The sequence below is a fragment of the Elgaria multicarinata genome, chromosome 12 (assembly GCF_023053635.1).
Source record: "Elgaria multicarinata webbii isolate HBS135686 ecotype San Diego chromosome 12, rElgMul1.1.pri, whole genome shotgun sequence".
In the NCBI taxonomy this organism is placed as follows: domain Eukaryota; kingdom Metazoa; phylum Chordata; class Lepidosauria; order Squamata; family Anguidae; genus Elgaria; species Elgaria multicarinata.
This window is the reverse complement of record NC_086182.1, coordinates 29,004,006-29,019,132: the sequence shown is the minus strand read 5'-3', so window position 1 is coordinate 29,019,132 and position 15,127 is coordinate 29,004,006. Positions and strand designations below refer to the sequence as shown.

General features: G+C 48.7%; 1 protein-coding gene across 1 annotated transcript in view; it reads right to left on the bottom strand.

The window, feature by feature from the left end:
* Positions 1 to 15,127, bottom strand: part of LOC134407380 (beta-galactosidase-1-like protein 2) — an 80,924-nt gene that overhangs the window by 21,175 nt on the left and 44,622 nt on the right. Inside the window, exons 8-11 of the mRNA XM_063139120.1 lie at positions 11,697 to 11,761; positions 7,965 to 8,049; positions 5,303 to 5,440; positions 3,864 to 3,944 (exon numbers count right to left, since the gene is read on the bottom strand). Of these exons, the coding sequence (XP_062995190.1) occupies positions 3,864 to 3,944; positions 5,303 to 5,440; positions 7,965 to 8,049; positions 11,697 to 11,761 (369 nt within the window). The remainder of the gene's footprint in view (positions 1 to 3,863; positions 3,945 to 5,302; positions 5,441 to 7,964; positions 8,050 to 11,696; positions 11,762 to 15,127) is intronic.

The window sequence follows — 15,127 nt, the reverse complement described above, 5'->3', positions numbered from 1 at the left end:
TTGTTTACAGGCATCTGCGGTGTCATCGGATCAGAAGCGGCACCTGTGATTTTGCCCTCACTGGCAAAAGGCACACGGGGTCACTGCAGGCCATCAAAGCAAAGGGCAGGGAGGGCAAATGAGGCAAGGAAAGCGGCAGGAGGGTAGAAAATCAGAAAAATGAAAACGGCACCAAGAAGCAGAAGCAACGGTCAGGGGAACGAGAGGGTGCTGAACTCTGAGGCGCCTACTCCGAGGGAAGCTCAGAGAACGGCAGCAAGGCAGAGGGCCTTTTCAGTGGTAGCCCCCCCAATTATGGAACAATCTCCCTGCCGAGGCTCGCCTGGTGCCAAGGTCAAGACTTTTCTCTTCTCCCAGGCATTTAACAACATATTGTCATGTCTAACACTACTGCCCCTGTTTTGGGAAAAGATGTTTATTTTATTTATATTTATTTATTTATTACACTTATATACCACTCCCATAGCCAGGGCTCTCTGGGCAGTTTGCAGAAATTCTAAAATTGAGGTAAAAACAAGTATATAAAATTTAAAACTCTAAAACACAGAACATACACACATAAAGCATTAAAAACCGATTAAAAACTAAACATGTGGGTAATTAGGATGTGCCGCCATATGCCCGGGCAAAGAGGAAAGTCTTAACCTGGCGCCGGAAAGATAGCAGCGTTGGTGCCAGGCGAGCCTCATCGGGGAGATCATTCCACAGTCTGGGGGCCACCACTGAAAAGGCCCTATCCCTCGTTGCCACACTCCGAGCCTCTCTCGGAGTAGGCACCCAGAGGAGGACCTTAGATGTTGAACGTAGTGACCGGGTATATTCACGTCGGAAGAGGCGTTCCATCAGGTATTGTAGTCCCAAGCCATGTGAGGCTTTATAGGTCAAAACCAGCACCTTGAATTGGGCTCGGAAACATACAGGCAGCCAGCGCAAGCGGACCAGAGCAGGTGTTACACTTTCAGGTAATCAATCAGAATCAGATTCAGAACTAGAAGACGCAGCGCCAGACACCAGCCAGCCTGTACCAGTGGGGGAGGAAGCTCTCACGGGCGATTCCCCAGCTGGGAGTCAGCCCTCTCCAGAGCTTATCTCCTCAAGGCCAAATCCTACACACTCAGTGGGAAGTGAGCTTTCTTCCAGAGGTGAGCGTCCCGACAAGCTAGCTGATGCGAGGGTCCGCCAGAAGCTAAAACGCACAGAGCGGAAGGAAGGCGTGAGAAAGTCAGTTCGATTACGCCAGAACCTGCCTCCGCACCAGGCGCTCTGAAGTTACAGGCGTTTGAGAAGTGGCTTCCTATTCTTCTTGAGCAGACAATTGTCTTGCTTAGTTTGCACAGTTTTGCCTAGGGGGACGTTTCCAAGAGGTTAGACTCTATTCAGGTAGAAGAGACATTTGTTGCTTTATAAAAGCTTTGTGGATTACTTAGCAAGCCTCGTCATTTGCCTCCCATCGAAAGCAGGAGTTTTCTGAGAAACACGACACATATGATGAGTTTTTTTCTTAATTGACCCCAGAAGAGTTGTTTTAAATGGATATTGTTTGTTTTTATGCTTTTTAAATTTTGTATATTTGTTTTTAATGTTCACTGTTTTTAATCTTTGTAAACCGCCCAGAGAGCTTCGGCTATGGGGCGGTATATAAATGTAGGGAAATAAAATAAATTGATCAAAGCAGCACATACACACGTAAAAAGAAATAAGGCCCCTAACGGAAAGTTCTATCTGTCAAAAACAAACACAAAGGGCAGAACTCAATGGCGACGCCCACCGGTTCTATTCCGCCAGAAGCACCCACCGCTTGCACGACAGAGATCAGCGCTTCCGGGGACAACGCAAAGCAAGAGGAAATGCTTGTTTCTGGAACGGGGCAGGTTGGAGGACCTTTCCCAAGCATAGTGGCTGCTCGCTGCACAATGGAATCAGTGAGACCATGTCCAAGCACAGTGGCCGGCCGCTCATGGAACGGAAGCGCCGCTTGCGGGCGGGAAGCCTTGAATGTTGCCCGTTATGAAATAAGTCTTTTCAGTTCAGCCTTAAATTGGGTGATCAGTCCTCGGCCTCTTGGCAATTGAGCTATGGAGTGCCGCAGGGCACCATCTTGTCCCCAATGTTATTTAACATCTATATGAAGCCATTGGGAACGGGCATTAGGGGATTTGGAGCTAAATGCCATCAATACGCTGATGACACACAGCTCTATCTCCCTGTGACAACTGAATCAGGTGAGGCTGTGCAGGTCCTGGACCAGTGCCTAGATTCAGTAATGGGCTGGATGAGGGCCAATAAACTGAGACTGAATCCTGGCAAGGCGGAAGCCCTGTGGGTGAGTGGTTCCCGAGTCTGGGAGACAGGCTCATTGCCTGTTCTGGATGGGGTTGCACTGCCTCTGAAAGAACAGGTTCGTAGTTTGGGGGTACTCTTAGACCCATTTCTGTCGTTGGAGGTTCAAGTAGCCGCCACGGCTCGGAGTGCCTTTTACCATCTTCGGTTGGTTCGCCAACTACGGCCTCTCCTGGACAGGGATAGCTTGACCACGGTGGTACAGGCATTGGTAACCTCAAGATTGGATTACTGCAACGCGCTCTATGTGGGGCTGCCCTTGAAGCTGCTCCGGAAGCTGGAGCTAGTGCAGAATGCTGCAGCTCTGCTGTTGTCTGGAGCTGCCCCTTTCCAGCATGTAACTCCTCTGCTGAGGGAACTGCACTGGCTGCCTATTCGCTACCGGGCCAGGTTGAAGGTTCTTGTACTTGTGTACAAAGCCCTAAACAACTTGGGACCAGGATACCTGAGAGAGCTCTGCCTTCTCCCTTACCAACCTGCCCGGTCACTGAGGTCATCCGAGGGCCTGCTCCTGGTGGTTCCACATAGACCCGTTCTGCAATTGGAATCCGCCCCTCCTGTGGAATTCCCTGCCTCTGGAGGTCAGACAGGCTCCGACCTTGTCCTCCTTTCGGCGCCTCCTGAAAACATCTTTATTCCAAGAAGCCTTTCTTTAACATGCAGCCTTGGATTTCTGTTATTGCTTCTTTTAAATTTTGTTTTAACTGTTTTTATTCTGTTTTTATTTTCATTTTACCTTGTACACCGCTCCGAAATTTTTCAATGGGGAGCGGTATATAAATATTCTAAATAAATAAATAAATAAACTGAGGAACAATGAAGGGGAGGAGAGAAATGAAGGGGAGGAGAGAGGCTCGGAGTGTGGCAACAAGGGATAGGGCCTTTTCGGTGGTGGCCCCCAGACTGTGGAATGATCTCCCTGATGAGGCTCGCCTGGCGCCAACGCTGCTATCTTTCCGGCGCCAGGTTAAGACTTTCCTCTTTGCCCAGGCATACGGCGGCACATCCTAATTACCCACATGTTTAGTTTTTAATCGGTTTTTAATGCTTTATGTGTGTATGTTCTGTGTTTTAGAGTTTTAAATTTTGTATACTTGTTTTTACCTCAATTTTAGACTTTCTGTAAACCGCCCAGAGAGCCCTGGCTATGGGAGCGGTATATAAGTGCAATAAATAAATAAATAAATAAATAAATATGCAAAGAGCTGCCCTCTTTCCGAATTTGCATCTGTTTTTAAGTTTGCCGGCATGGAACTTCCCCCGGCAGCCAGGCGGTGTCATGAGCGCACCTTCCCCACTGCTGTGATGTCAGCTGAGGGGCCATTTTCACAGCGAGACAGATGGCCTCCCTTTGCCCCCTCCTGACGCTTCAAAACATGCTCCCCCGCTCATTCACAGGGATGTGGCAGAGGTTTTTCGCGAGCGCACCGGTAAGCCCACACTCAAGGTTTTCGCACACGGGCCAATGGCTGATGCTTAAGAGGTGGCAGAGAGGCCGCTCCGGACTGCGTCCGTATAATTACCCGTCAATTCGGTGAAAAGCTGGTAAAGTTTGAGGTACTTGGAGGTGTAGTCTCCAGATTCAGTCAGCACGGCGTCGTAGTCTGGGGGAAAAAAGGGTCAAGGGTGTTTTGAGCCTCTGCTATCGGGCAGTATAAAAATGTAATTAAATAAATAAAGGGTGGATGGAAAACTTCAAGGAGGAACTCTTGAGAGTGTTTTTCTCTCCATATTATTGAAATCACTGGAAAAGTGCCACCCGCCCCACCAAAACCTTTGTAGATCGCAAGCTGAATATGAGCCAACAGTGTGATGTGGCTGCAAAAAAAAGCAAATGCTATTTTGGGCTGCATTAATAGAAGTATAGCTTCCAAATCACGTGAGGTACTGTGCTCAGTTCTGAGCACCAGACTTCAAGAAGGAGGCAGACAAGCTGGAGCGTGTTCAGAGGAGGGCAACCAGGATGATCAGGGGTCTGGAAACAAAGCCCTATGAAGAGAGACTGAAAGAACTGGGCATGTTTAGCCTGGAGAAGAGAAGATGGAGGGGAGACATGAGAGCACTCTTCAAATACTTGAAAGGTTGTCACACAGAGGAGGGCCAGGATCTCTTCTCGATCCTCCCAGAGTGCAGGACACGGAATAACGGGCTCAAGTTAAAGGAAGACAGATTCCAGCTGGACATCAGGAAAAACTTCCTGACTGTTAGAGCAGTACGACAATGGAATCAGTTACCTAGGGAGGTTGTGGGCTCTCCCACACTAGAAGCCTTCAAGAGGCAGCTGGACAACCATCTGTCAGGGATGCTTTAGGGTGGATTCCTGCATTGAGCAGGGGGTTGGACTTGATGGCCTTGTAGGCCCCTTCCAACTCTACTATTCTATGATCCTATGATTGACTCTTGAGGAAGGACATGCTTTGCATACAAATGTCGCAGGTTTACTCCCTGGCACCTCTCTTAAAAGGGTGGAGGGTAAAAACTCCTCTGAAGGTCCTGGAAAGCTGCCACGGTTAGCCAAAGCAGGCAATACTGGGCTAGGCAAAGAAACAGCCTGAATTTGGTAACAGGCTGTTTCCTGTGCTCCTAACCTAAAGCATCATCACACGGAGGCAAATCGCGTTTGCTTACCGTTGCTTCTCCACCTGCGCGTTTGTCCCTCATTACTTCCTCTTTTGAAAGAGGAAGCAAACAACATGCACATGGCCCATTCAGAGGGCCATTTTGATCCCGCTGCTTCTCCTGCCCACAGCAGGAATAGCGGCAACTTCTGTCTTTAAAAATAAGTCGTACTGGGGGTGTTTTTTGTGGCGTGTGGGAGGCTAGAAGGGGCGGGAGGTGCTCTGGAGGCAGACGACATCGTGAGAGGGGCCTGCGAAAATCCGCGAGTGCCCAGTAACAAGCGTGCAACAAAATGTTTGCCTGATGGAGCTCCTAGCGAGCGGTAACGGAAATGTAACCTTACCATAGCTGGAGATGGTTGGCTTGTATTCCTCAAAATGCACAGCACCATTCCAAAAGCCGAAGTTTGTGCCTCCGTGGAACATGTAGAGATTGATGGAGGCTCCCGTCTTGATGATGTCTTCAACCGTCTCCAGCATTTCTGCACAGGGAAATGAAAGGGTTTAGTGCGCCTCGGTGCCAGCAGATGCTCTGTGGTGTTACGACGGCATGACAAAGAATGGGTGCCCATGGAGACGCGGGGAGCAGGGCATTTCCGGTGTGCTAGATGATACAGCCAGGCGAGCCCAATGTGGGCCCAGCAATAACTCTTACGGAATGATCTCTGCTGCGTACTTCACACTCAGCGTTTTGTCCTTACTTGGCGATAACCAAGTTCCTACTGCAGAGAAAAGCAAACGAACCCCAGCCTGTTCCTCTTGGGAAAAGATCTTACCTTCCCCGATTATTTAATTCATTTCTAAACCGCCCACTAGAATGTAAACATGTGCAAAAATTGTGGAAGATGGTGTTTTCTGAGATTGAAGAAATTGTTGGAACGAAGATAGAAGAAACACCAAGAGTTGCATTACTTTCACTATATGAAGACTTAAAATGTAAAAAAGAAATTAAGGAATTGATAACAAATTTGCTGACTGCAGCAAGGTTAATTGTAACTAGGAACTGGAAGATTCAAGGTGATTATTGTATTGAAGAATGGTATAAAGAAGTATGGGATATTGCTATTAATGATAAATTGACATGTAACATTAAAGTGAGAAGAGGTATAGCAAAAAACGATTTTGAGGAAATTTGGAAACAGTTCCTAATATTTGTGTTTTCTAAGGGATAGTGGGAAACCACCAGCAGAAGAGGTGTTAAGATTTTGGAAACAGGAATGATCCCGAAGGGAAGGGGGAGCACTTGTTGGATTATGTTGAATTACGTTGGATTATGTTATGGATAAAATATTATAGGTTAACAATTATATACACAAGTAATTTGTTATGTATTGGAATTTTTTCTTTTGTATGGTATGTTAAATTGTTATGTTTGTTTGTTTTTTATGTAGTAGTTCAATAAAAATTTATAAAAATAATAATAATAATAAAAAAAAAACCGCCCACTAGCCAAAGCTTTCTGGGCAGTTCACAAAACGAAACATAAACCACAAAATGTGATAACATAGTAAAACGTAATATAAAAGGCATGTGCTTAAAACGGAATAAAACCAAGGTAAAAGCCATCAGCAGTGCAGAGAGCTAAAAATGCACTAACACAATTTTTGAACTCGAAATCCTGGAGAAATAAGAAGGCATTCACCTGGCACTGAAAAAGGCCGCAACAGAGGCTCGACTCTTTGGGGGCAGTTTTCCACAGCTGGGGTACCACCACTAAAAAGGCCCTCCCTTAAATCATTATCAGTCCAGCAATTCAATATTCTGGCTGGATAGGTGTACACCTGCCCCTAAAAGCTAAGCTTATGTGGTTGAACTTTGTTTGACTGATGTTTGGAGGATTTTGCACGCAAGTGCTAGAGAGTGTACTTTCATTTCAACTGTACATTGTAATTGTTTTTGACTAGATTACTTTTTGCTTTCTACGTCCTTGCTGCAGCAAATAAATGCTTTTAAGATCAATACATTGGTAGTTTCAGACCACACTGATGTATCGATTGTAGTTGGAACTTGCGGTAAAGCAGCAGTTTCTGCAGCTTAAATGCTCCCCACGGCCTGAGTTCGATCCCAGCGGAAGCTGGTTTCAGGCAGCTGGCTCGGGTCGACTCAGCCTTCCATCCTTCCGAGGTCGGTAAAATGAGTACCCAGCTAGCTGGGGGAAAGGGAATCACGGCCGGGGAAGGCAACGGCAAACCACCCCGCTATAAGGCCTGCCAAGAAAACATCAGCGAAAGCTGGCGTCCCTCCAAGAGTCAGTAATGACTCAGTGCTTGCACGAGAGGTTCCTTTCCTTTCCTGGTCTCTGGTGGCTTAATGCTCCTCTTTTGAATGAGGAGATATTTAAATCCCAGATCTCTGCAGAACTGTCAGGTCGTTGTTGTTTTTAATACCATTGAGGGTATTTTAAGCATCCATATAAAAACTAAAAAGTAAGGAACTTTTACTCACCTTTCAAAAGGTTCTCCTAATATTGCATTGAACAAATTAAAACTTAAAACAGAACAACAAAGCAGAACACCACCACAATGGCAGCTCTTAACAATTTAAAAGCCGCTGTAAAACCTCAGAAGCCATTAAAAGCCATTACAAAATAAAACTAACCCCCCTGCCCCCCCCTTGCCAGTGCCTAAAAACTATCAGATTCAGTCTGTGGCAAATAGATACGGGAAGGGAAGCCAGCAACGGCGGTACCACTACCGAGAAGCCCCTGTGTACCTTGTAGTCATTCACTTCAGCTCAAAAGGTTGATATTAAAGGAGGTCAAGCTGTTGATTTAAAATATATGCAAATCCAGCATCTGTTAACCTGAGGCTGTACCTGCAAATCTATCCCTGCTGCTAGTTTGGAGCTCGGAAAGATAACTGGGGTGGACAGGAAGGGATGGTCACTGACATGTGGAGCAGGGGAGGAGGGAGGGAGGGAGGGAGGGAGGGAGGGCAGCAGCATGTGGGACGTATAGGGGGCGGAGGAGCAGAAACACCCAGTGAGCAAGGCGGAACAGCGACTCACCATCGACATCGTAAACATTATGAGGTCCTCCCCAACTATCAAACCATCCAGTCCAGTATTCCATCACCATCTTTGGCATGTCGTGCTGTGAAAAGGCAAAACACAAGAACCGGCGGGGTAAGTTCTAGCAAGTGCGGATTTGCGCCTAATTCACAAGGCGAAATCAATGAGGCGAGGGGTGTGGTCTCTGATGAAGCCGCCTCTTGGCCCATATCTAACCCAGTGGCTTTCCGGTCCTTGCCAGTGGCTTTCCAGTCACAGAATCATAGGGAGTCATAGAATAGTAGAGTTGGAAGGGGTCTACAAGGCTATCGAGTCCAACCCCCTGCTCAATGCAGGAATCCAATGCAGCCGCTCTGCCTTCCTAAAAGCCTGGCTCCCTGGGAAGGCAGGCTGAAAACCTCCGCTTTAGAGATCTCTTCGTTGCGAGTCAGAGCGTTCTCAGCCATTAGGGCAGCAAAGCAAATACTTGCACAAACGCCACATTATCTATTTAAAGGCCTTAATTCCAAAGTATTAAACTCTCGAAACACACTTTAAGCAATATATTGGTCACAGGGCGGCTAGTAGAGAGAGACGGGGCCTTTTCTTTGGTGGCACCCAAATTACGGAGCGTTCCCCTAGACATGTTTGCATGGCGGCACCCCGGTTAACTTTTTAGGTGGCGGTCAAAGTCTGTGCCGTTTACCCAGGCTTTTTAGAATAGTATTGGAGATCATTTCCTTAGGTTTTAGCTATTGGTCTCTCTGCTGGTTCAGCTGCTTGGTTTTGTGGCTTTACTGCTGAACAGGACTGCATTGTCTCAGTTGGGCTTTTGTTAAGAATAAATCTAGGAACCACGCTCAACTCAACAGACTTAGGCAAGGAATAGGAGCCTTGACTTCATCTGGTTTGAAAAAGAACAGGAAAACACACGTGCACACACATGCTGAATACACAGCCAAAATATCCCCCCGACACACACACATACACGAAAGTCAATCTGCAGCACGTTTAGTGCTAAAGCCCCATAATCCCTGAATATTTAGTATGAGTTCAAGATTTTCCTTGTCTTTCTCTCACTCGCACGCAGACACACCACCCTTTCCTACATAACCCTCCTGGGTAAGATCTCCCATCGTTCGAAGACGGCTGACTATAATTAATCTTTTCAGGAAGGAGAGAGTTTCTGCACTGAGCTGAGCTGGCCACTGATTCCGAGGCCACGTTGCCTGCAGCCGGGAACCCAGGAGAGGCACTGGCTGAAGCGGCTCCCGCTGCCCTCCCTGCCCCACGGCAATAGGGATCAAGGACCCCCACCACTTCTCTTGCATTCCAGAACCCGAGGGGAGAGGTGGTGGTGACGGCCGCTGTATCTCACCCTATATCACAAGGCTCTCAGGGCGGCGTACAGATAAACTCATACAACAATATAAAACAATAAATATGCACCGCTAAAACCAAGCTAAACCATAAATCCATCTAAAACCAGTGTAGAACTTAAAAACAGTTAAAACCAATTAAACCAATCAAAACTACGTGCAGGTTTGGTGAATATAGCCCTCACAGGCTTTGATAAAAAGCCGTATTTTAACTTGGTGCTGAAATGAAGCCAGCGGTGGTGCCAATCGGGCCTCCAAGGGGAGGGCATTCCACAGCCGGGGGGCCACCACAGAGAAGGCCCTTCTCCCACGTCCCACCATAATGTATGTCTCGCGTTGGTGGGATGCAGAAGAGGACACCTCCAACAGATCTCGAGTCTCGGGCAGGCATATATAAGGAGAGGCGCTTTCTCAAGTATCGAGGTTCCAAGCCGTTTAGGGCTTTAAACGTCATTACCAACACCCTGAATTCCAACCGGAAGCATACAGGCAGCCAGTGCAATTCCTTTAAGATTATGTGATCCTTCTGGCCTGGGAAATTAGGTGATGGCGAGGGATATGAAAGACGCCCAGATCTGCTGACTTCTCTCCAGCTGGGAGAGGCTGCCCAGTTCTTCCTCAACGCCTCCAGCTAGCCCAGCGTTTCTGCAGCCTGCTTCCTGCCTCTGGTCTGCTGCCTCTTGCTATCTCCTGGACCACATTGGTTTTCCCCCATGTGGAGCAGAAGGAGGGCTATGGGCAAGACAATAAACTGAGCTGAACTGATAACGGCAGGCATTACGAGAGCGGAGAGACCTGGGACTGGAATAATTAAATAGCAGTCTGGAGTGCAAGATCGTTTGTCTGTCAGCCGCAGGGTTTGGAAGGGCCCTCCCCTCTCCCTTCTCTCTCTCTCCCTCCCTCCCCCACTCCCCTGCCCCACCACCCCGACCACACACCAAAGCAGGCTACGAAGAGCCTGCCTGCCAGAAAACGGAAGCTGCATTGCCCGGCCTCCTGCTGCCAAGCCTTGTTCCCCTTAATTGCTTAATCGATCGCTCGGTATTAGAAAAGGAATTACCAGCCACTCAAATATGTTAAGCACTAAAAAGGAGAGACAAACGCAGGCCTCGTGCTGCAGATCCGGCTCAGGCAAGGGGAATGATTTAATCACACCTTGGCGGTGGCTTTGTGACACAGCCAATCGAGTGTGAACGGGCTGGCGCTCTGCTTGTCCACCGTGATCGCGCCTCCCGTGCGGCCGTAAAAGAGACGTGGCTGAACCTCTGCCCAAACAGCTGAGAAGGGAAGGGGAGCCACAACCCAAGGATCCACTGTATTCGAGTTTGCTTATTTTTCTCCTGTCCCGCCCTTTTAGGGCTCTTTGCTGTACAGGAAGTGGGTAGAGCAGCTTCCCCCCGGCCTGGTGTCCTCCAGAGGCGTGCCACTCAGAAGGACGGGAGAACCAGCCGTTTTCAAGCTCGCCAAAGTCCTCCCAGAGTGGCTTACAAAGATTAATCCCTGGCTTATGGTTGAAAAAAACACAACACAAAAAGAAAAGGGATTGGGAGGGAGGAGGAAAAAAGCAAACCCCGTGCACGAGTTCTTCATTTCAAAGTTCTTAAGACGGGTTATTTCTGGCAGCAACGGGCAAAAGCAAGCTCCCTGCAGCTGTTCCTCCTCTGCCTGATGTATGGGGCCAGGCTGGTCTCCTGTTGGTCTTTCTCCTCTTCGGGGGAAGCAAGGGTGGCCCTCAGTTCTCTGGCTGCTGGATGAAGCTGGACTCTGCAGTCCCAAGGAACGGTCCGATGGAGCTGTGTGCCCGTTCCTTCTGGCAGGGTCAGGTGTGTGTGTGTGTGTGTGTGTGTGAAGCGAGCTCCCTACAGCCGCTTCATCTCTGGCGGATGTATGGGGCCAAGTTGGTTCCCCCTTGCCATGACATTTATCTCGGGAGGCAGAGGATGCCGGTTCCTAGCAGCCCTTGGTTCTCTGGCCGCTGGGCTGCCTTCACTACTTGAACACTGATGTAATGTTTACTTGTTCCAAATGGGTTCAAATAGTGCAGGAAGCCCCTGAAGAAGGAGACTTTTCTCTGAAACATCGGACTTTCTCACTTCTTTTTTTTTCTTTTCTCAGTGAAGATATTGCCCTAATATAGATTTCGGATTTTTTTCTTACAGCAAAGACGGCTACTTTTGCTTTTGGTCTCTTTATAGTTATATATGAAATCTGTCAAGCTCAATAAACACATCTCTAAACACAGCTGGAGCCTCCCTTCACAATTTTCTTATATATGGTGCCTTCCTTTTTCGTCAGAGTCACCAGCAGACCACACAGCATATAACACGGATATTAGAACAACAGGCCTAGGCTTGTAACGCTTCTTCCTTACCTGTATGTTGTCAAGTTTGAGGAAGATATCCTTCTCCATCTTTTGAAAGTTAATAGTGGCCAGAGCTATTGGAAAGGGAGGTAAACAAAAAGAGAGAGATTTCAGGTAGGCTTAAGGAGCCAGACGTTCATAATTTAATTCGCAATGGCACCTCTCAGCTTAGCCCAGGCACTGTGTTGGTTTACAGCATTAACCTCAGGAAGAAATTCTGCCCTGGCTGTATCACGCTCTTCATGTTCTCCTTGCATGTGGTTCACACATTAGTGTATGTCCATGGATTATGGTGCGCTGGGTGACTAGCAGCTGAAAACCCGGGGCGACAGCACAAAAGAGCTCACATTGGGGGCGAAAACAGATGCCCGGCTGGAGCGCGCAAGCCGTCGGTTGATGGCGTACTTGTCAAGTGATGAATGTGCATGTGTGAACCAGCCCAGAGAAAATCCCAATGAGAGATACAACCCACTATGAAATGTACTTTGGCCATTGGATCTAAATTGGGCTGCATCTATCAGTTTTATGTGAACCGCCCAGGGAGCCTTGGCTATTGGGCGGTATAAAAACGCAATAAATAAATAAATAAATTTTATTCCAGTTTACTCTCTCCCTTCACCGCTCTGCCCTGAATCCTACAAATTATAGTTTGGTGAAGGTACTGAGAGTTCCCCCGTCCCTCGCCAATCTACCGCTCGGGGAGAGGAAATGACTGTGAAAACACTGTGCCTGTAGTGTAGTTACGCCCTTGTAGTTCTAGCTTAAGACGTTCAGTGTCGCAAGCTCCCAAGTCACCCCGGGGGACCGGGGGGGGGGACATTGGCAGAGGTGGATGCCACAAGGCATAATTAGCACTTGTGGAACAATTAGTGTTGATGGGATAAAAGGCTGCACACCAAAGTAGCCCATTAGCATTCGAAGCTGCATCCAGGTGCCACACCAGTCTCATCAGCTTCAGCTCTGGGGGTATCTGTTGGTAGCAGGGGGCTTCTTGAGTGTGTGCAAGAACACGAGCAGACAGAAGTGGGTGTAAGACTGCAATAGGAGCAAACCAGCCAGCTCTCCCAATCAAAGTACACACACACACACACACGAGAATCCAATCTGGTGTGTTCACAAGCTGTTACTAAGTGTGCGCCTTTTTTACAAGCCAAACAAAAAACGTCCACCTATTAGGTCTATGAAAGATGAGGCCAGTTCCTCCTGTAACCCAACGAACTGAACACAACCTACAGACGCTCGGGTTATGTTCAGAGAGGAAGAACGGAAATCAGGGGTAGATCAAATGCTGTGAACTCTAGAACCTTGTTTGCCTCACTTCTGGAGCCATAAGCAACCCTGAGCTTGCTGCACCTCCAAGAACAGCCTCCCGCGACCCGGTGCCCTCCATCAGCCTCCAAGCAGCAGGACCGATGGACGGCGAGGTGGTTCTCCAAACCATCTGGAGGGAAGCAGGTTGGGGGAAACGGCTCTAGAAGATCCAGGGAGTAACAGAGGAGTCGATGGCCTTGCCTTTAGTTCATTCTGTCTGAGAGTGGATACTGCAAAGTGGGGCTGGAAGGATCGGGAGATGTGGGGGGCAAGGCTAAATTGTGAGATGCGTTTCTTTGACCTACTTTACCGTCACCAATCTGTCCCACCACGGCAGCAGCTCAAGCACGGTTGCGCGCTGTCTGTTCGCGCACCCTGGACAAGACAGGCCTCATATACGGCATGCAGGAAGTGGGAGGGGGCAGCAGCTCTTTCGGCTCTGCACGCTGGAAGTTCCAGCTTTGATCGCTGCCGCATCCAGTTTCAGGTTGCAGGGCTGCCCAGTTGGAATGGACAGCGCTGGCCTGGATGGGCAAACCGCCTGATTCATGAAGCAGCTCCGTTCAGCAGCATGGAACACGGAACACCTTCTCGGTGGCTGGAAACACAAAGGACTAGAAGCTTGGACATAAGGAGCGAACACTGATCCTCAGGAAAGTTTATTTCCAGGGAAACTGTGCACAGCCTGGTTCTAAATCTCAGGGTCCTTTCAGAAGGCGGTCTTGCCTGTGAACTTTGTGGGGCCAATGAGAATCACCAGGACAGGCAGTAGAGGCAGAAGCGCACCTGAGCCAACAAGGCCGGCGTCTTCCACCTGCAGGCAGCCGGCACCTCTGCTCTTCCTTCCTCTTCCAAGCCTTCTTACCTCGGCTCTTCGTGTGTTCTCACAGCCACCTCGCTTCCTCCGCCATCGCATCACTCAGAGCCCTAGTTATTCCGCCTTCCTGATTACTTGACATGTTGACTCTAATGAGCAGATTGTTGTGACATCTGAGGCACGAGCTGGGATCAAGGCGCTCTCGTCGTACAAGCCCGCCGGAGAAGACAACTCCAAACAAGAGAGCGCTCGCAGGCAGTAAACACATCCAGGCAGGAGACGGGAACGCAGCTCAGCCACTTCCCTGTCTCCTACCGGCGGGGAGGGAGCGACGCCACGTGGACGAGGCCCGGAAGTGCTGCGGCTTGAAGAAAGAGAGGGGGGGAGAGGCCAAGCCTGGGCTGAATGCCACGGGATGCCAGCCTCATTGGTGCTGGGATATTACAAAGTCAAATGAAACAGGACGTAATAAGGGCTGCTGGGTTTTTCATTCACAAGATAAGCGCACAGGGATCGCAAGCCATCAAGTTTTTCAGCAATCACCTGGAAAACCAGGGCTGAATCCTACAAGGGATGATCCAAGCACACTCCGTGGTCTTTGGGAATTAGGTCTTTTGGAAAGGCCAGACGGGGTAGTCTGGATACAGCAAGTTCTGACAGCCAGTCAAGTGCGCCCCAGGAAAGGGGAAGACGTTAGTACACCACCTAGGAGATCTGGAAACCCAGCCACTTTTCCCAGCCAGCCAACATATTCCCTTCAAGGACAGCCTGCTCCCACACAGACTTGTCCCTCTGTTAAGATCATCATTAAAGTCCCTTCGTCGGGTGGGTGGTGATGGGCAAAAAGGGCCTTTTTGGTGGTGGAACCCCGGCGATGGAGAAGCTTCAAGATCCTGCAGAACCTGGCCTTTCCCCTCCCTGCCCACTGAACCTCAACAGAGCAACCACTGTGGTGCTTTCCTTGGCGGCTCCAAAGCGGGGGGAAGGAGTCTTGAGAGGGGCAATTCAACGTATCCTATGGTGCCTGGGACACTCTCCTGGGGTCCATAGCACTGCCCTGTAACCTTACTGCTGCTGCTTCCACTGGGGTAGCGATATGGGTGCAATACCTAGTGACAGTTTTTAACATTATCCGGTTTGGTTTCTAAATTAGTGTAAGCTGCCTAGGAAATGTCTAGAATTATAGAGGCAAGGTATACATTTTAAAAATAATAATGCATGAATGAACAGGAGAGGGAGATAGTTTTGATTTCCCTGGAAAGGAAAACAAAAGGAGTGCCAGATCTCCTGGACCCCAGTATTTATTCACAAT